Source organism: Apteryx rowi, unplaced genomic scaffold (assembly GCF_003343035.1).
Source record: "Apteryx rowi isolate R43461 unplaced genomic scaffold, aptRow1 scaffold_14, whole genome shotgun sequence".
Classification (NCBI taxonomy): Eukaryota; Metazoa; Chordata; class Aves; order Apterygiformes; family Apterygidae; genus Apteryx; species Apteryx rowi.
In genome coordinates this window covers 4,690,131-4,711,421 of record NW_020447641.1, presented here as the reverse complement: position 1 = coordinate 4,711,421, position 21,291 = coordinate 4,690,131, and the positions used below count along the sequence as shown (strand labels likewise).

Sequence of the window (21,291 nt, the reverse complement as noted above, 5' to 3'; positions counted from 1 at the left end):
ATGATCACCGAGGCTTCTTTCTATTTGTTCAATGCCACGAGAGGCAGAGTCCACTTCAGGAGCGTGAGGATTCTGATACCCCCGACGTGGACGGAGAAGAGTTACGAGACACCAAAGCACGAGTCCTATGACACGGTAAAGCTCAAAGCCTGTCTTAGGGAATAGAGTGTAATATGGTCTTTTATACACATTTATTAGTGCACCCAAATGTACCCAAGATTTTAAAAAGTGACATAAAAAAGTAATCATGTGAGAATGTCCCTAAGAAAARGCAAAATTGTGTTCTGTGAACCATTAATAAATGTGAAAGTAATGAGCATCAGCAAACAGAAAAATTTCCTTATAGTCTGTTCTGTCTCAGTAGTAGCCACCCTCTGTTCTAAATTATAGTAAATTATCATGTATACTAAGGGTTGTATCATAATGGTGTTTATCAATAATACCATAGGGCCCTACCATGCCCTCGGTTAAAAATGAGTAACAAGAGAGTGCTGGGTCRTAAGAGCACCAGGTTAAATCCATCACAGTCCAAAAATGAGGTCCTTGTCAGCAGGTTAATCATTTTAGAAATCTGGCCTGTGACTGGCAGACATCCTTGTTGATATTCAGTTTTATTTCTCTGGTTTCGTATTTATTACACCTCAGAAATCTTTACTTGTAAGTTCCAATGTTTTTCTTTTCTTTCTGTTGCTTTCTTAACCCATCATCCCTCTAAACTCCTGGCTCACAATTGTGCTGAAGACAGCAGTAATACTTGTCTAGGTGGAGTTTCAAAGACTCTTTAGGAAGGGCTTGGCAAGAAATCCAAGGAAATCAGAGGAACAAAGACAGCTCATTGCTACAGAGACAGAGACAGAGAAGTGGAGGCTAGTTCATAACAGTTGGTCAGTTTTCCCCATTAGTTCAAAACTTCATGTAACTGGAATCCAGGAAATAGGATGCAGAGTAATATATCTTTTATCTACTTGCAAGGCCACTGGTACTTACTGACCAGCCCCCCAGGTAACAGATATTTGTAGCAGACATGTTACAAAATATTCTTTTACAAGACTGTGTAATAATATCAACAATAATTTACAAAAATGTATTAGTCATCAGAAAAAAGCCTGTTTCCACTTGAAAGGCACCTAGAAATCAGAACGGTTCCTCAACTTACAGGTGGCCGCTGGAGATCCCTAGAGCAAGGCAGAAGTTTGCTTTGCTTGAACTTTGTCCCAACATATTCTTCCAACACCAGTGTCAACTTCCGCCATGAGAAAACAACAGAAATTATTTCAGATCTGGCTAATCTGCCTTACTGTGAGAGACTAAGTAGCTCAGCTGAGCTACTGGAGAGATTCAGTTACATTTCTGGCAATCTAAACAGTAAGATTTCTGGTAAGAGAGTCCACTTAATTTTTGCAACAGTTCTTCCTAGGCAGTTACATACATATTAGAACAAAGGCACAATTTTTAACAGAAAGGGCTAATGACTGTTAAGGAAAAATGTGTTGAAGTGGTGGATTCTTTTGTTTGGTGGTCATTCGCTGCTTTTAAATCAAAAGAAGATAGCCCTCTAAAAGACATACCATGGGTTCATATGCATATTACAAGTTGGATGGAGGAGACCTTAGCTACATGCATGGTAGAGAGTGCACAGAATTGACCTTTCTGACTTTAAAGATGAACAGTCCATTAATTTTCCTGACCCAAGCTACTTTTTCCTTGTTCTCCTCACAGTCGAACCTTGAGAGGCAGAATGAACCAGAGACACCTAACAAATTTGATTTTTATGCACTGGCTATGACATATTCACATTCACTGTACCAGACGAACCCTTTGGACCCTGCTACATGTGCACTCYTGAGCACATGCAGCCTTGCTTCTCTGCTTGCCATCTTCCTTCACTTGTAGCTGTCAGAGTCTGAGTGGAAGGRTAACAGAGCCATTTTCAGGTTTGCCTCCCATTCTGCCTTGATACCAAAACCTCTCATTTTCAAGTACCAACTCCCTCTTCTTCCTCCCTCCTTCAGAGGCCTGCTGTTCTCTATATCCCACCATGGTTTGGAAGTGTGCACCTGACAACATTAAACCTTGTTCCTGTTTGTCCCACCTATCAGTGCAGGCAGCCTGGCTGCAATCCTGCACAAAATACAACTTTCCTCTATCAGGGAAAAAATATATTGAAGAAAAATATTGACAAAGGTATTTCTGACTAATTCTTATCAGCTTGTTACCAAAACCTGGCAACATCTGGCTTGAGAATAATTCTGAAGTAAGTTACTTGATTTTAAAGTCTGAGATGTGAAACAGCAGTACCGAAAGGAAGAACTTGGCTATGTGTCAGAAGAGGAACACTCCTTTCAAGAAAACTTTGCCTCTGATAAAAGTGCTTGCCAAATCGGTGGCTTTCTATTTTACTACTATAGTTAAAGGTCTCTATTTTTTCTAAGAAATGAGCCTAATATGCAAAGAGCCTTAATAGAGGAATAAATGCAGTATTCTCTCACTTCAAGGCTTCATTATGCTGCTGGGAAATCTACCTGCAATATTGTTGTTAGTCATACTGTGGCAGAAGTTAGGAGCTTGGTCATGGGTTAGGTATTACACGGAAGAGTGCACATAACCCACAAAATATTTCTACCCTTAATCAAGTTACTATTGTGTATTTTTAGGCAGATGTCATAGTGGCACCTCCTTATTGGAAACATGGAGATGACCCGTATACCCTGCAACCTGGAGCATGTGGAAAGATGGGAAAATATATCCATTTCACACCTAACTTCCTAGTAAATGATTATTTGCTGGATATCTATGGCTCACGGGGTAAATTCCCTAAAACATTTAATTTTCTGCTTTTTCCTCAGTTGTGTACAGCAAAAGACTGAAGAATACTGAAAACTGCATYGTTTAACACTTTCCTCTACATTTTCTGCACACTTCTCTGTAGAGTACTTCTGTGCAAAACCTTTGTTAAATTCATAAAGATAGTCTTTTGTTCCTAATCCATTAGTATTGTGTCTAATAGAAAAGGAAGCACCAGTTCATTGCAGTTAGTTTCACCTACAACTTTAAATATTTAATTACAATTTGATGTGTGCTTTACTCTCATGTAGGTTTATATTTTAAAAAATCACCATTTCACCATACATTTCTATGGACTGAATTCCAGCTCAAACACATTACGAAAAAAGAAGCCAATCTGAAAATACATAAAAGCTAAAACATTCAAATGGTGTTATTTAAAGTTAGTCACACTTAGCCACCAAAATTAATTACTTGATATTAAAAAGGGCTGATGGTTGCTGGATAGCTGCTGTGCAGAAAGTCCACTGTATAACTTTGCTGGTTGATTTTGCATACAGTGATACAACAGTTGTCTACAGCTGCTGTGTATTTGCCATTCCCTTCTCCCCGCAGGCCGAGTCTTTACCCACGAGTGGGCCCACCTTCGCTGGGGGGTGTTTGATGAGTATGACAGCGACAGACCTTTTTATGTAACTGGGCAGAATCAGGTTAAAGTTACAAGGTAATTCAGCATTTTATTCCTTCTAGGTGCCCATTCTGGTGGGCTTTAGAAACCTGACTGGTATGCTTCTATTAACCCTTCAGGTGTCCCCTTTTCCCTTTAGTCCTTATTTTATTCCTCATTAAAGACCTTTCCTACTTTATGAATAGTTCATGTGATTTTCTCCACATCCATCTTTACACATTTATGTTGTTGCTGGTTCAGCAGTGATAGTGAAATTACCTTTTTCTGAACTGACTCTGGAGGCTAAATCACTTCTGTACTCTGCCACTGGAGAGGAAACAGAGCTTGTTCAGAAATGCTCCTTTCCCCTTGCTCGTGGTGTTTGTCTGTCCAAGCATTTCCTCCTCTTCTTGCCTCCCCTCTCTGTGCTCTGAGTACACTGCAAACTTTGGTCTTTCTCACCTCAGATTCATTTCTTCAGGTTTGCTGCCTCTGCACAACTCCACCCGTGCTCTCACTACTGAGCACCAGGGTGCCTGGTTCACTCTTCACCCGTGCGGCCAAATGGGGCCTTGAGAAACAAAGTTGTCAGAGCGTATTTGAGGCGGAACCCACTGAGCAAGCACCTGTGCCCGTGGTAAACCAGGAAACCATCTAACAGCTTTCGAGGGTGTAGCAGCATTTTGAAGCATTAACCACTGAATGAACAAGGCTACTTCTACAATTGTAATACTTTACATCCATAACTGTAATATTTCTTCTCAGTCAATAGACTAAAATGATGGGAAAGTAAAGAAATCAATGTTTTTTTCTTGAGTCACGTTGCGGTGTACATTCATATGTTTCTACAATAATAACTTGTTTTGCATAGGCAGAGTGCAGAGCACAGTGCAAGCCTCATTAATGTTAGCACGATATCCGGGTGGGATTTCTAAGTGTAAATGCATTCTGTTTTATCCCTAGGTGTTCCTCTGATCTTACTGGCATCTATGTCTGTGAAAAAAAATCCTGCGCTGAAGGTAGTTGTGTTATTAATAAGCTCACAGGGCTTTTTAAGGAAGGATGTGCATTTATTCATGAGAGAAATCAAACTGCAGTATCATCAATAATGTATATGCAAAGTTTATCATCAGTAAGTACAATCACATAAAAACAATTTCTTTCAATGTTATGCAAATTTATCATCCTTCTTCTAGAAATGTTACATTTGTTTCAACTTTTATCTAAGTAAATACACTGTAATGTATACTGTTATCAATGTAAATGAAGCTGAGTAATAGCTGATGTCTTAACTATAAATAAGAACCATCAGCAAAGATTCTCTTCCATCCCTATTTTTATTTCTATTATTCTTTTGTTGCTTACTTTTGATTTTTGTCTATTTGTTTACCATTTGAGGTGKCTGAATTCTGTGATGAACATAACCATAACAGAGAAGCACCCAATCTGCAGAATCGAATGTGTGACTACAGAAGCACATGGGAAGTAATTAAAAACTCTACAGATTTTAAAAATAACCCTCCAATGACCAACACCAGCCACATTACTCCTCCCGTCTTCTCATTGCTGCAGAAGAGAGACAGAGTGATATGTTTAGTGCTTGATATTTCTAAGACTATAACTGGGGTAAGTTCATATTCAGATACATTTCATTGCACATTTTACTTTTCTGTATTAGGTTTTCAGACACACTAGATATCTAGAAATATTCTTCTCTACATAGAGATGGAGAAGTTTGGCTACAGATGCAAGGAATCAGCTCAGCAGTGACAGAGTTCAGAGTTTTCTTTTCTTTTGGGAGCAGGGGAGTCAGGATCTCTCCTGACATGACTTAGGCCAGGATAGAGTTGCTGAATACTGACCAGCTGGATATTGGTGGCAAGATTTTGAGAGGAATAAAGGACATTGCTTGTTACACCCCAAGTGTGTAGGTGGGGGAGCCAGGAGCATGAGGAAGATGGATGCGAGTGGGAAGGGCAGGAAGCAAGATGGGAGGAAAAAACATTCCAGAAAAGAGATGTCTCTCTTTCAAAGGTCTGAAGACAACTACTATTCCACAGTGCCTGGCATAAGCATTTGATTACCTAGGGCTGATCTTCAGTAAAATAAGCTGAAGAGCATATTTAGGTTTTTGTATTCTAATCAAAATATTGGAATTTGCAAAAAGGAATATTTTAGGTGACTTGTCTCTCAGAAGTTGATATTTTTGCAGAGGAAGTTTAGCTAACTGCATATTTTGCAGCTTTCATTGTATATACTTACAAAACTGTTTGCTTTTAACTCCTTTTATATGTAGGGTAACTGGATCAATCGATTGCATCAAGCAGCAGAATTGTATTTACTGCAAATTGTGGAAGAAAATTCTTATGTTGGTATTGTCATGTTCAGTCACATAGGGGAGATCAAAACTCATGTGCGTCAGATAGTCAGCGATGATGTACGGAAACAGCTTGCTTCATACTTACCTGCAGCTTCAGGGAGCGAGAGAACAAATGTTTGTGCAGGGCTGCAACTGGCATCTGAGGTGAAGCATTGAGTGCACTATTTCTGTTTGTACCTCTTGTGTGGATCCTTTCATTTTTAATTGTGAGGATTTCTGTTCCTTGGCCACATCAAATATCTTCTACTGATTATTGTATTGTTTGAAAAGAATTATAGTAGTTTTCCAGTGTACTTATTATGCATGTATCRCCTAGTAATAATGAAAAGAAAAATAACCAAAGTTCACCATTAAAAACTCTATATCTTTAAAAATAACATTATATGATCTTTGCAATGATTTTAAATTTTATATATACATATATAGAAAATTTTAATGATACATATTCTTAAAGTTTTCAACTTTGGCAGTTCATACTTTTATGAGCTATATAAGCTTTATCTTCTACTGTTCAGATTGCCATTTCATTTCTAAATTCTAAAAAAATCATGCTGGCATACTCAGCAGTTCTGCTGCCTGTGAGTAATCAGGATTTTATCTGCTAACTTCAACCTATATCCTCTAAAACCACATTTTTATTGKTTTTTTTTGTCTTGTTTTGCAATATCAATTCATTAACATGCTCTTATTGATGCATCTTTCAGCTTTTTTGGTATTAACACCAGATCTCCCTGTTTCAGTTTACCTTTGCCTGATCAAGTACTGAAGTAGCTCAGCAAATACCTCACAAGAAATTTAGTCATCCTGCCACCAGGGCAAAAACCTTTGTCAGAGAGATGAGGCAGAAATCTGGGAGCAAAAATGTTCTTTCTCCTCTGATTTTAGTTCACTTTCTGTGTTAGTGAGAGTCTGTAGTCTCAGCCTTCTGCCATGAGGATTTATGTYTGTACAAATACCTGAGGGGAAGGGAAGTAAAGGAGAAGGTGTTCACTGTATCGCTCCTTGTCCATATATATGCATATACAGCATATTCTGATTTTAGTCTCTGTTATTTCTATACCCACACAGTGGTTAAATTTCATGGCATTTGTTCTGATTAACTTTCTTTTGAGGAAAGTGTCAGAGTTAATTACAAGGCAGATCGTGATATTTATTGCTTCTGTTAATACTGGTCCTTCTGCCTCAGGTCATCAGGAAGAAAGATGGAAATGTATTTGGATCTGAGATTATACTGGTGACAGGTGGACAAGATAGTAGTATGAAGAAGTGTTTTTCTGATACGGTTAACAGTGGATCAGTCATTCATACAATTACTGTTGGGTCTTCTGCTGCTAAGGAAATCGAACAATTCTCCAAAGAGACAGGTAAATATTGGAGCAAACTATGACTCCAATCCTGAAAACATTCAGCTCAGATACATCTAATAAAGCTCAGTCTATGTGTAAATGTGTGTGAAATTGAGAACTTGCCAATACCTTTCTTCTTTGAACAATCTCAGGCAGTGAGTCTCAGCCATGTAGTTTGTTGTCAACAAAAGGTACCAAAGAAAAGCAGCTGTAGTGTCAATAGAGTAAAATTCCTTATGAAGAAGTCTCTGTCTCCACTCAGTGATGCTAGTGGATCCACAAATCTAAAAAAAGATTGAAAACCAATGATACAGGTAACTAGATTAAACAGAAGTTGTCTAGGTCCTAGACTTTAATAGGTATTAGGTTGTAGCAAAATCAATGAGAATTAAGCATCCAAATGACTTAATTTCGCAGGAGAAAGTGCTATGTACGAACAGCTTTTGCTTAATTCATAGACTTGAGTTGTTAATTTCTAATACTGTCATATATGCCACTATTTCTACCATAAGTGTTCACATATTTCATCAATACCTATATTGCAAAATTCTTAGGTGTAAATTTTTTTCTGAAATGCTTGTAATTTTTTAATGTGCAAAGAACTCTAACATTTCATTGCAAATATTTAGCCTTCTGCCTTTGTCTTGAATTGATTAGATTCTTAGGTCTTACAGTAGTATCCTCTGTCTTTTTATTAGATACCTTTTCTAAATAATTTAAAAATTTTGAAAGTCTGCTTTAAAAAATAAGCTTTTAAACTCCTTTCAGATATTTGAAAGCAGTAGGATACATTATTTGAATTTATCCTGAGTAACTCAGTAAAACTTACTTTAGCTCATAAGGCCCATATGAGCATTTAAGTGGAATTAAAAGAGACATTTATAGGCCTGGTTTCTTGTTTGAACAGGGCTGAGTTTTACTCTGTAAATGAATGTGTATTAGAGGGTCAGAACTGGAGATTAAGGCACAGATTTTCAAATGTGTCTGCTAATTGTTCGTTTGGCCCTCTTTATATAGCTGGATAAAGATCACAGCTCTTACTTATGCACGTAGGCGCTTTTAAAAAGCTGGCCTTGAGTGTGTGTCTTGAAAATAATCTTCATTCATGCAGGTGGCCTAGACAGGTCTTCAACTTGATAGCCTGTTCTGCTTGGTTAGAATAGTAGTAGTGGATTTGCAGCACTACCAGGATATTTTCTTAAAGCAATGTGAAATTATTTTTAAAAAGTCATTACAGAGTGGTAAGCTCACATTGTCATTCTAGTTCAAGAGGCATTTTGAAACTGCTGGGAAAACTCTTACTAACAAGATGGTTAGCGTCCACAGGTAGGGGAGGCGGCTGTCCTCCTTTCCTGCTACCACTGAGTTTTGTGGTAAGACTTGCATCTTGTGAATCTGATTGAGACTCTTGTATCATGTATAATATGAAATAAATACATTTGAAATAAAACCTGTGCTCCGTTTCAGGAGGGTTGAAGTTTTTTGTCCCAGAAAGACTGGACTTCAGTGACTTACTGGATGCTTTTAGTGGAATTTTGTCCAGAAGTGGAGATACTTTCAATCAATCTATTCAGGTTTGTCTTATAAGCACAGCTAATGTTTTTGTTTCATGGTTTGGGTTTTTTTGACAAAAATAGAACTTAGCAAATTTATCTAGGTGGTGTCCTGCTCCCTCTTTCCTGGTGACCACTTCAGCTCGATTTATAGTCCCTTCTTTGCAAGTTGATAGGCTCGCTGTATTAACACTGATTTTTTTTCTATAATCTGACAAACTGTAGTAATTTACCTCAAATTCTACTGTGTGGTAGAATATGTAAGCCTTTTTCTATACTGTTGCCAGAGATAATTTTAACCTCAAGCAAAGCAGGGAGTCACTTCTGGCAATTTGATCTAAGGAACTCATGAGGGTGAAGTAGTGTCTCCATCCAGAGTCATGTTTATTTATTGCTGCTGTTTTTCTTCATGGAAGAACATGTAAATGGAAATCTACATTCATACTAAATTAGTCTGCAGTCTTTTCAAGGACCATTTCCTCTAGCAGTAGAATGGCTTTTCAGCCAGGAAAGTAGCAGTATCCCATGTAGCTGTAGCTCCATCTGATAGAAATTCAGTGTTTTAAGAAGGCYATTGGGCCTATTTTTCTGTTATTTCCACAATTCAGTGGAGCTGTTACTAAAATCTACTACTGTGAATGGGATAATAAAGGCCYAAATCATTATAGAAGATGAAAGTTAGTATGTATTTTGGGGGCTTTTCAATTTATCAGATTTGATAATTTAAAATGGGAGTGAATGCCCTTCTTTGTAAGCATACATGATTTTCAGAACTGGTGGACTCATTCTGTTCTTTCTGATAGATCGAAAGTGCTAGTGACAGTATTGGAGGGTACAAACAACTGCGTAGGACAGTGACTATTGATAGCACAGTGGGAAGAGAAACCTTCTTTGTAGCCACTTGGCAAACTGCTGAACCGCCAGAGATCACAGTCTCTGATCCCAGTGGGAAAAGCTACACCAACAAGGACTTTGACATTGATTCCATTTTCCATGTAGCTCGTCTCCAGATTCCAGGAATTGCAGAGGTAAAATTTAAGATCTCTTTTTACTTTTTAAGCATGGGAGAAACATCCTAACTGCACATTGTTTGCATTCTATTAAAGTTATGTTAAGTAGAATCACTTAACAGCATGAGATAATGTTATTCTGCCACACTATGATATCATGACTGCTATGTGCCAAACAATTTCCTGCTAGGTTCAAGAGCACTATCTTAAGGTTTTATCTCTATCATCTTACGCTTGATTTGCAACTCATCTCCAAATTTCTGAACCCTATTAGTAGCCAGTGGATCAATTTTCTCTCATTATCACTCTAAACAATATATAACATTACATGGGAGTTATTTAATCTATAAAGTCCCATTTAAAATTACTATATTGTACATAGAAACTTCTTTCCATTATAAAAGTTTTAGAGAATTTCATACTTTGGTGGATAAAAGGTGCCATAGATTTGACTCTGGGTCTAGCAAGTTATGCATCTAATTTAAAATTGCGGTAAGCAGGCCTGAATTAACTAGATGAGATGCACTAGTTTTTAACACAGAGGGGACAGGTTTCATAAAGATGTGTCCAGTAGATACTGGATGTGTCCAGTATCTTCTCATCCAGATCAGTTTTAGGCTGCTTTCTTATTCCATCAGAATATGAACATGGAAATTTACACTGTATGTAGATAGATATAGATATATGAAGTGATGGAGCTGAAGCAGTATCTAAAATGTATGGATTTTATTCATTTCTGACTTAGATCTGTTTCAACTCACTATTCACTATGCTTGTATCAATTAAAATGTTCATAATGGTGTTATCTACCACTATGAACAAAACCAAATACACTGAACTTTCAGAAGCTGAGATCTAAATCTCTTTAGAAAAGTTTTAAAATTTTGGAATGTACCAAAAGTCTGAACTACAACCCCTTACTCAACCCCAAGAATTTTGGTTCAGACTCCTCTCTCTCTTGATGGTAATTTCTTCATCACTTTTCCATTTGAAGAGTTTTGGGGAATCTGTGTTTCACAAATGAAAGTTAATGAGGAAGAAAATAGAAATATTAACTGAAACAAATACCTTGAGTTTTGTGAAATATAGGTTTATGGGATGAAATAAGCAGCATTTACAAACATAAACAAGGTATGTGGAGCACATTAAGGCCTTTTGAAATATTTACAAAAGGGATTCCTGCTTAATTTAGTAAACTCGTTGTACTTAATGAACTCCAGTGCTTCTTCTTTATATTAAAAATACATACATTCCTAATTATTTTTCTGAGTGTCCAGAAAGTAGGAACTAGAGTTGCTGATTTTTTCAATGCTACAAGAAGRCCCTTTTTCATAAAAGTAATCCTTAGTCTCTAAGTAGTCCATGGAAGTTAAGGAAGTAAATACAGATTGCTGGTTTTGGTCTCATAGGGAATCATTCCAGAACAACAGCCTGGAGGACAAATTGCAAAACAGTTTTTCATACTGAGTCATATCTRTGAGTATTCCCATTGACAGAAACAAAGCTACTCAGAGGGTGTTAGTTTAAACAGGCTGTCAGAATTTAAATAAGCACAAATTAAATTATCCAAAAGAGAGTTATTTCATTTTAAAAGGTTTGAATTCTTCTTTTCAGACAGGGGAATGGATATACACACTGACAAATATTCACCTGTCTCCTCAAGTTCTAACAATGATCGTGACTTCTCGAGCAGCAAATTCTACTATACCTGCYGTGGCTGTGAAAGCCCATATGAGCAAAGATATAAATGACTATCCCAATCCAATGGTTGTCTATGTACAAGTTAGTCAAGGGTTTTCACCTATTCTTGGAGCAAATGTGACTGCCATTATCAGTCCAGAGAACGGAGATCCAATTTCCTTGGAACTTTTTGACAATGGAGCAGGTAATAAGACTCTTGAAATACATTTGAAAATATCTAGAAAATAGAATTAAAGGTCTCTCCTAACTGCAATTTTTACTGAATACTGTGTAATGTAATGCACTGAGACAAAGTAGCCACGGCTCTGTGGTAATGTGCATGAGCACAGCTGACCTTATTGGTGTTATTTCTAGATAAGCTCTCATCTTAAATCATCTATGAGCATAAATTTAAATGCACAGAACCATTCCAATAATCAGAATTGTGCTGTGTATCATTAGTTATCAGTTGCCATTCAAGCTAATCAAACTGATGAGGTTCAGCATATTGAAGGATGAGGCCTTTAAAGCTCAATAACTTAAAATGTTCTCAGTAGGTAAGCAGGCCCAGAGCTTTGAATAATAAGCACTTCTAAGCAAAACTGCAGGCCCTATGCTTCACTGCATTTTACAGTTATCAGGAGAAGGTGTAAATATCATTATTTGGATTCAGGCATTTATATACCTTATGCATTTGCTTTGCAACAGTAGAAATTATTATAAAAGGTAAAAAATGTGAAGTTTCCCTCTGGTTACTTAAACATGCTGCAAGGCAACATAGTCCTTTGTCCACAGTCCCTCCTATTGTTAGAAARGATTTTTATACAGAGTAGCTAATTATCAAGCTTTTGGTAATTTTTCATACTATTTTGATAAATTGTTATTTCTATATTGAATTTCACAAAACTATCAGGAGATTGCAATAATGAATCTTCTCCCTTTTGTACCACCRCATATTTAATATACTTGCTGTAATTTTTGTTTAATTTTCATGGCTAGTGACAGACAGAAATCTGCAAGGGTGGAAATGACTCTGACACAGAGTCCTATTAACATTAAAGTGATCCCATGTGGGAATAAGTGCATATTTGAGAACTGCTTTTCAGGAAGGAAAACCAAGCACTTCAGAGATCCAGTCACCCTGTTTCACCTAAATTCCAGGGCAGTTTCCTAGAGCTCAACTCGGTGGCCCAGGCGTGAACGAGTAGTGCCAGCCTCGGTGCCCAAAGGTATCCTGGCTGGCCTCCAGCTGTTGCTTCGGGACACAGCTCTTTCCTCGGTGGCAGCCACATGTGTCAGCCCCATGCAGATGTCCCAGATCCCTGAGGGCATCCTAAACAGCACCATAGCCCTGCATGTGGGCAGCTCAACCAAAACCCTGTTGTCTCAGCATCTCTGATGGTCTGGAGACAGCCAGAAGGAAGTGTTAGGCACAGGGCCTCAAGAAGCATTTAGGGCAGCTGAATATACTACACCTCTGTAATTTCTGCTCTGAATCTTCCACTTTACTCTTCCCCAAATGAAAATAATTTTCTTCAGAAAATTTCCAACTTTCTTGGTCTACCTATATTATTTGCAATGCAATTTGCATCAGTAATTTCTGAAAATGCCTTTTGTCTGAGCGTGTTCCAGGAGAAGTATTATCTCCTGGGATAGCATGCTTGTGTTGCCAAGCTACATTCGCTTGTGCTTTAGGTAAGCATTTGGCTTTTTTGAGATCCATGCCAATTTTTAAAATATATACCACAAGCTGTTTTATAATACAAGCTGCTTTTTCAGCTATGTGGATTCCCTGTTGTACAGTAACAACCATGATACTATATGCCTCAGAGTTTATATTAGGTCAAGATTACCAATAATGATGTGTTGCCAGCAATTTGCAATGGTGGTTATAGTAAATGAATAATGTGTACGAAGAAACTCTTTTTTGTGTGTGTTTCCAAGGAAGGGTTTTAAGGAAATAAGGAATATATTCTTTTGCTTTATTATAAAATAACAGATGATTTTGCTAAGAAAGTAGCTATTCCTTCAGTTAACACACAATGAAAAAGACAACTTCAGATGCAATCTTCTTGAACACTTTTAACACACCATCAAAATTAGAGAAGCTGCACAGATTGCAGGTCAGAGGAGAATTTGCTTACTGTTTCTACATTCTGGTTTCCATAGATGAATCTAAATGGCTTACATAAGCACACCAATTTTTGCTTGATGTTAAATTATGTCTTTTTTATATCTAGGTTCTGACATTGTCAAGAATGATGGTATCTATTCAAAGTACTTGTTTTCTTTCCCTGGGAATGGCAGATACAGCTTGAAAGTCCACGTCCAAGCTAACAGAACTATCATACCACAAACTGCAATGCGGTGGAGTCATGCCATGTATATACCAGGTTATGWCGAAAATGGTAAGGCAAAGTAATGTGGAGAAAAGCATGTAGCTATTTATTCCAGCATCTGCATACATCAAGTCCCTTTGCAAATGCTAATAGTAGGCATTAGATCAATGATATCCCAGCTAAGAGATACTAGTTCTAAATGCTTTTCAGATGCTGAATGTAGCTGTTTCMCTTCGACACAATAATAAATATCTATTCCCCAGAACAATGTTTAAAGCAGACTGTAAACAACTATAATACAGCAGTATCTATGTAATACAGATAGACCTTAGCAGCCAGTAAGGCACAAGGATTTGTGTTTTGCCTGTGAAAAGAATAGCTGTAGRTTTAGTAACTAGAGTACTATAATCAATCATCTTAAATTAAGAACTCTTAAAGTTCTTAATTGAACTTAAAAGAACTATTATAGTTCAGTAAATGAAACTCTCCTGTAATCATTTTATAACAAATCACACTTACTTCAAATTAATATTATCTTAGTAATTATTACTCTTGAAACTGTACTGAAGTAGATACTGCTCTGGAAATAACTGTACTTCATTGAAATTAATAGATTTTTCAGATTGAAAGCAATATAAATGAGATGAGGTTCAGGTCACCTGAAGAGTACAATAATATGCAAATAATTAAGACTGATCAACATTTTTTTTAAATGCTTTAGGTAAGATCAAGATGAACCCATCAAGACCCTCAGTTATTAAAAATGATCTTCAAATCAGAAGAGGAGGTTTCCATAGAACAGCTGCAGGAGGCTCCTTTATAATATCTGCAGTTCCAGTGGGACCTTATGCTGATGTGTTTCCACCATGCAAAATTATTGATCTTGATGCCAGAATAGAAGACAATAAGGTCGTATTATCATGGACAGCACCAGGAGATGATTTTGACAAAGGCCAAGGTATGTTTCTTCCTTTGCTAGCCTGTCTCCTGCCCAAGGTGAAATTGCAAAATGCGTAAATTTTAAGTGAATTTCCACTGTATTTTGTTGCACCCAGAAGCACCTTTATAAATGCCAGCTCAGGTTTTGTGTGTGCAAAATAATGGTTCCAGGCTTTGTAGCAGTAACTAAAGACTCAACATTTCTCATTCTTCATTAAGAATCACGTTTGTTAATTAGAAATGGTTTAAGTGTGCCATTCTAGTAATTCAGTGTGATATACATCACACAACACAATATCTGTAATGCATTTTGTCTCACTGACACCAGTGGGGATTTTGTTATAAACTATAGTGGTTACAGGCTTTGTTCCTGCTCTACTCTTGCAAAGATTTTAAACAGAATTAATTAGTGAATGGGTGTTTTGAAAAAATTTCAAAATCCGTGCTTGCAATTTTGATGGAAGGCTCGCTTTTACTAAATTGTAATATTTTGCTACTCAAGGAAAGGAAGGACATACTCTATGAATGTAAAGAGAGTGGAAATAAACACATCAGAGTTGTATCAGATATAGGAATTACACTTCACTTAGAGGCAGGTTAAATTCAGTGAAGTCAGGAACACTGAGAGACCTCAGTGGGGTTCATGATGACCTCCATTCCATCCATCTGTTCATTTCAATACTGTGCCGCAGTGAGAAGTTTAATTATCCAAGCAGTCAGTTTAGGTAGCAGAATAAGTTTTTTCAGATCTATCTACCATGCAGTATTTATTTTTCCCACTAGCTGAACTGACTAATGAAACTGATGTTAGTAAGTATTTCTAAAGAGAGATCAAAAGTTTTAATGATAGCTAACACACAGGTGACAATATCTTTTAATATTTGTATTTTCAGCTGCAGGTTATGAAATCAGAACAAGTGAAACTCCTCTGGAACTAAGGGACAACTTTTATAACRCTACTTTTGTGAATGCTTCCAGTCTTTCACCTGAGCATGCGGGTTACAAAGAACTATTTGCATTTAAACCAGAAGCTTTTACAACAGAAAACATCACCATAATCTATGTAGCTGTACGGGCCATTGATGAAGTCCTTCTTTACTCTGAGCTATCTAACATTGCACAGGCAGTAATGTTTATTCCCCCAATGGATTTTCCTTCTTCTAATATGGAGTTTAGTGTTTCAACAATATTGCTATTAGTCTTTGGATTATCAGTGGTAGTTTGTCTTACAGCAAGCACAACCCTCTGTTTATTAAAAAAAAAGGACAAAAAGACTGTTTTAGAAACTACAACTAAGTTGCTTTAATGGAAAGTGCAAGCCTGTCTGACCTCCATCCATTTTTAAATTTTTGTTTAGACGCTTTCCCATGCAAAAATAGGTGTCCTACCAGAAAAAAAGAATAAGCAGATAATCACGTTCCGTATTTGTATGAAGCCACAGTGATTTAATAGTCATATCATGTTGTATATGAATTTTATAACTGAAGGGCAGGTTACATTAAAACAAATCGTATGTAAATAATTTGTACTGAATAGATGCAGTATATGTTTACCAGCTTATATGTATGCCAGGCAATGTCATAGCCTATTCTTATAGTATGAAGATTGTGATTAAATTGAGCAAGATACCTTAGATAATGTGCCTTATTAAAAAAAAGCTTTTTTTAAAAAACAAGGATGAACTCCTGCAGCTCATATTTTCATTTCTATAAATGTGTCTGTAATTCAGCTCTGTGTGTGTGTGTGTGTGTATACATTTTTATATATATATATATATACACAGAAATATAAAAGAAGGATCTTAAAATGTGTAATGTGTGGGGTTACCTTTGTTTCTTCCTTAATGTAAGATTGCAAATGTAATGATTATCTTGCAGTAAAACCCTGTGTAAAGGTAGGGCACTATAATATTTTATATCAGGAATCTAGGTCATGTTACCACTCCACTACCTAAGAGAAACCCCCCCCAGAAACTTCTAGAACATCTACTCTATGTTTACTCAAATTTGACTTGTTCCTTCAATATGAATTGGCTATTGAGTTACATATAACAAAGTTGAACAGACTCTGTATCACTAAACGGATTTTGTTCTGAAATAATACAGAAGCATAAAGAACATTTTGTATCAGGTACAGTCTGTGGCAGTTTGCGTCACAGTGCCAAAATCTAATATTTATTTGCCACCATCTCCTTATTGCATCTCTATTAGGTGTCAGTGGCTGCTGCTACTCCACCTCAACAGCATCCCAGTTTTTAGAAGCTGCAGTTGGAAGTAAACATGCTCTGCTGAGAAACATAGTCTGATAGAAAAGAGAGATTTCCTTTTGGTGCTTCAAGCTTTTTGATGCTAATATAGATGGGAAAGAACAAAAGCACTGAAGGCATAGGAAAGGAAAGGACTGAAAATGGAGTTCTGGGACAGAAGGGAGTCTTGTGACCTCTTCATAACTGAAGAATTGAGGGCAAAAAGGTGAAACAAAAGAAGACAAGGGAATCTGCAGTAGGAAGACAGAAGCTATAAATGGAATAAGCATGAAGCCACCAGAGCTAGTTAGCGCTCCTGAATGTTCCTGTTCTTTATGGAGTTGTGAATTAGGGAAGTCATGTATTTCCACTTTATCTGAGTCTTAATCCAAGGACAGGTACCCAAAGGGCTTAGAAGAGTCCTCTGCTAATATAAGAGATGAAGGAAATAAAATCCTGGGTTATTCATTGAATGTAGAGTTGGAAATAGGCAAGACAGGGGGGAAACRAACAGACAGAAGACAGGAAGTGGTCAAAGAGAAGGGAGGACACAGGGTGGCATTTCAGTGCTGGCCTGGCCTGGGGGGACATGGTGCTGTAGCTGGAAGGCACAACCCTGCTCCCCTGCCTGCAGCTGCACAGCTTCCACCTTCCTTCTGCTGCCACTAAGTGATCTTGGTAAATCAGATCAGGTTTCTGATTCAGCTGAAAACTCTGTTGAGTTTCCTGCAAAAGATAATGAAAACAGAGCAGTGTTAGATTTCCTTGTGAAACCGCACCCCCAGAAGTGGGTGAAGTGTTGCAGATTGCTTAGGAGGTTTTCTCTTCTGCCCTTTGAGATCCATCACAACTTTTTTCTTCTCTCCTCTCTAATTGAACTAGGGAAAGAGGAGAGAGGGGAGGTACTGGAGTCAGCAGAAAAAAAAGAAAAAACTTGATCCAAGGAGAAAGCTGAAGTGACAGGGATAGAACAAGTGTAAGGTTTATTATGGTCAAAGTCAAAGAAAGAAAGAACAAGCATAAGTTTTATTATGGTCAAAGTCAAACAAGCAAAGAAAACAGGAAAAAATCAAGCAGACAAGCAAGAAAGCAAGGCATAAAGAAACAAAAATAACAAAGTAGTAAGACTCCTAACAACTTTTTCCCTTGTAGTTCTCTAATAATAGAAAATGGAATGTGTTCGTGTGATTACAGAAACAAGATTTTTAAGACATTGTGCCCATTCCTGCAATTAAACTTTGAAGATTGGATCTAGAGAAAACACTTTTATTCTCTTAGTGGTGCAATTAGATGTTTGATAAGGAACAATTGTGTCTGCAAAAGTAAAGAGTAAATTACAAGTTAACTAAACACACTCAAACCTCAGCTGAAACTTTTAAGGAAGCATATTTATTGTCCAAATGTAATAGAAACTAGAATTTRTCAGCTATAAATATAGCCAGCTTCACTTACTAAATTGCAATAAAATTGCTTTTTACACTGGACCAATGATAGTAAGTGTTAACTGTTTACTCCATGATGAATGAAAACTGAATTCTGAAACTGAAATGCTTTTTCTTACAGAACATCGGTTTTCTTCCTCTGCATGAATAGCAGAATAGAACTGCTAGTGGCAGGATGGGTATAAGCTGTGAAGATGGTCATAAAAAGCTACATGAAAGTATTTCTCCAGCACATTCAGCCTCTTAACAGGTGCATGGTTTCATATTTTGATCATTCATCAGATATCTCTTGATCATGAGTGATCAAGATCTCTCCAGATTCTCCTTAACTACTGTCATGTCACCTTCTTTGATCTTTTGGCATCTGGTAGTACTGAGCGGAGTGAGCTAGTGTAAAAGTATTTGAAGAGTTCTGCCCTTAATGGGCTGTTCCTTGAGGGCAATGATGAGTAGTGTTCTAAAGGAAAGAAAATACCAAAAAACAATAGCAAGACCAGACTTTCCCATAAAGACTTACGGAAACAATCTTTCCATCTAAGTCTTTAAATACTTTTCACTCACTTACGGAGGTTCTGCCAAGTACCATAAAGGTCAAAAAAGGGGACATGACTGGACATACCAGGATGTTTCCAACTAGGTGTTCGATCTACAATGTTTCCTTGGTCTAGAGTCTGAAGTTCTTACTTGGCTTGGACTTAACAAAACAACTAAAAGCATTTACAACTAAATGCAACAGGAAAAGTTTTCTTCGGGAAGTAAACCAGTATGACCAGATGATTAAGTTTAAGAAGTTATCTGAGGCGAGCTGACATTTCAAAAATCCAGAAGTCTAACCCAAGTGAAGCCAATTAGAAGGGGCAATAGACAGGAAGAAGTTAGGAAGACATGGAAAAAGCTGTTAGGGAGCAGCAAGTATGGGCAGCTCCACAGGATAGAGAAGTGGGGGAGCTGAGGGTGACTGCAAGGCAGGCAGGGCAGCATCCTCACCAATGAGAGGTGCACCTGGGCAAGAAAGACAGATCCAGGGGCAGTCACCCACTTCATCCAGCCACCAGCAGTCACAAGGCAGGCCAAGCAAGGAGGTCAGGTCAGCAAGACAATGTCAAGATCCGCAAGATACAAGGCCAGGCACAACATATTACAGTGCAGCTCAAGGGGACCAAGGGAGAGGACTGGAGCTGAAATGCAGCTCCCAAGCCAAAGGCAGAGGTCATGGTTGGAAACCCGATGAGGCCCCTCTGGGCTCTTTCTCACAATTTAGCTCTCTGCTCAGAAGTTTGATCCAAGGTTACACAGTTGCACCAAATCAGAGCTGATCTTGAACACAGGAAGTTAAAACCTGGGGAGGTTGTCAGAGGATTACAAAGAAAGTTTGTTATGGGCTGGGCTGGGCAGGGCAATTAGAGCCTCTTAGTGCACTCAGGACTTTGAGAAAAGGAAGTAATAACAAAGAGAGAAAACTGGAAATGCAGAAAGTTAATAAGGGGCTAAAATACAGGGAAAAATAATGATGCGGGCAAAAATAATTGTATCGGGAACAACAACAAACAACTTATGATAGAATAAGGCAAATATTAGATAAAGTAAAATTGTTATTGATGCAAAAAAGCAGAAGTATTTAGCTAATATTTCTGTCCAATATTTAGGAAACATTGGAATAATGTAATTTCATCCCACGAAAATTAGGAGCTATTTTTCAGTCTACTGGGAAAAAAGACAGAAATAGATCTTCAACTGGAAGTATTTTTAAATGCGTATGTCTGGATAAATTTCACCCAGTAATTTTAAAAGAATTGTATAATACTTTCAGCAGCAGTTTACTCTCTTAATTACTGATGACTCTTGCAATATCACCAAGAAGAAAAAATACTTTTATAAGGCAAAGGGAATGACCTGGAAAATTATCAGAAAATCTGCTAAACATCTATTCCACACAAATAATAGAAAAACAGATACTGAATTCAATGAGTAATGATTAAAAGATGAAAATGTAATCAGTGCCAATCACCACCACATTTATTCCATTTTTTATTATTTAATTTTTATGCCATTACAAATGTAACTAAAAATATAGATATATACATCTGTTAGGTGAGTACTATGTGATATTCCAGTTTAAAATATAGCACTACATTGGCTTAATTAAGCACATCCTTAGCAAATTAGGAACTGTCTAGCCAAGAGATCTCAAAAAGCAGCAGGTAGAGAATCATCATCTAGATCATAGACATTTCTCAAAGGATTGCAAATCAGTGATAGGTCTGATGCTATTAAACATTTTGTCAAGGACTTGGAATGAAATATAAAATCACTTCTGGACAAGTTTCTTAGAGCACAAAGTGAGACATGAGAAAGGGAGATAAGGCAGCCACTCAGAGTAATCTGAATTGCTCAGTAAACTGTTCTCACTCGAGCAAAATATGTTTTAGTACAATTGTGACAATCTTACACCTAAAAGCAAAGAGGAATATTGCATACTGAATAATACATATAGAAGTTCTTGGGACCCTTACTCTCTCACTGAACAGCATTTGCCTTGTTTGTTGTTTCAATTCTATACTACATAGTTGTGTTGTTCAGAGTTTCCTCAGGAAATTCCAGAGATCTACGATTATCATTTCTGCTTACTCAGGAAATGGTCCAGATTAAATCTGAGGTAAACTGAGTAACAGAACATAGATCACATTAAGGTGCACAAGGAAATACATATATATATTTTAGGTCACGATAACATTCAAATATTTCCTCCTAAAATTAATGCATAATTAAATAAAGTCAGTGTATCCAATCACATTTCACCATATTTGCATAAAGGATCAAAGTCCTGTCGCTAAATTTTACATTTTTTTGGCAGTTGTATAAATAAGGCTGATAAGCCATCACTCTTCTAACCAAAAATGTGGGGA

At 37.2% G+C, this 21,291-nt stretch overlaps 1 protein-coding gene across 1 annotated transcript; it reads left to right on the top strand.

Moving 5' to 3' along the window:
• LOC112961899 (calcium-activated chloride channel regulator 2-like) lies at positions 1–16,004 on the top strand. The gene is made up of 13 exons (XM_026057593.1): positions 1–135; positions 2,655–2,805; positions 3,400–3,508; positions 4,415–4,583; positions 4,850–5,077; positions 5,748–5,975; positions 7,018–7,195; positions 8,645–8,751; positions 9,534–9,758; positions 11,355–11,625; positions 13,661–13,828; positions 14,481–14,717; positions 15,592–16,004. Exons 1-13 carry the CDS (start codon positions 1–3, stop codon positions 16,002–16,004), a joined length of 2,619 nt encoding a protein of 872 aa, XP_025913378.1.
• The last annotated feature ends 5,287 nt before the right edge of the window (positions 16,005–21,291 follow it).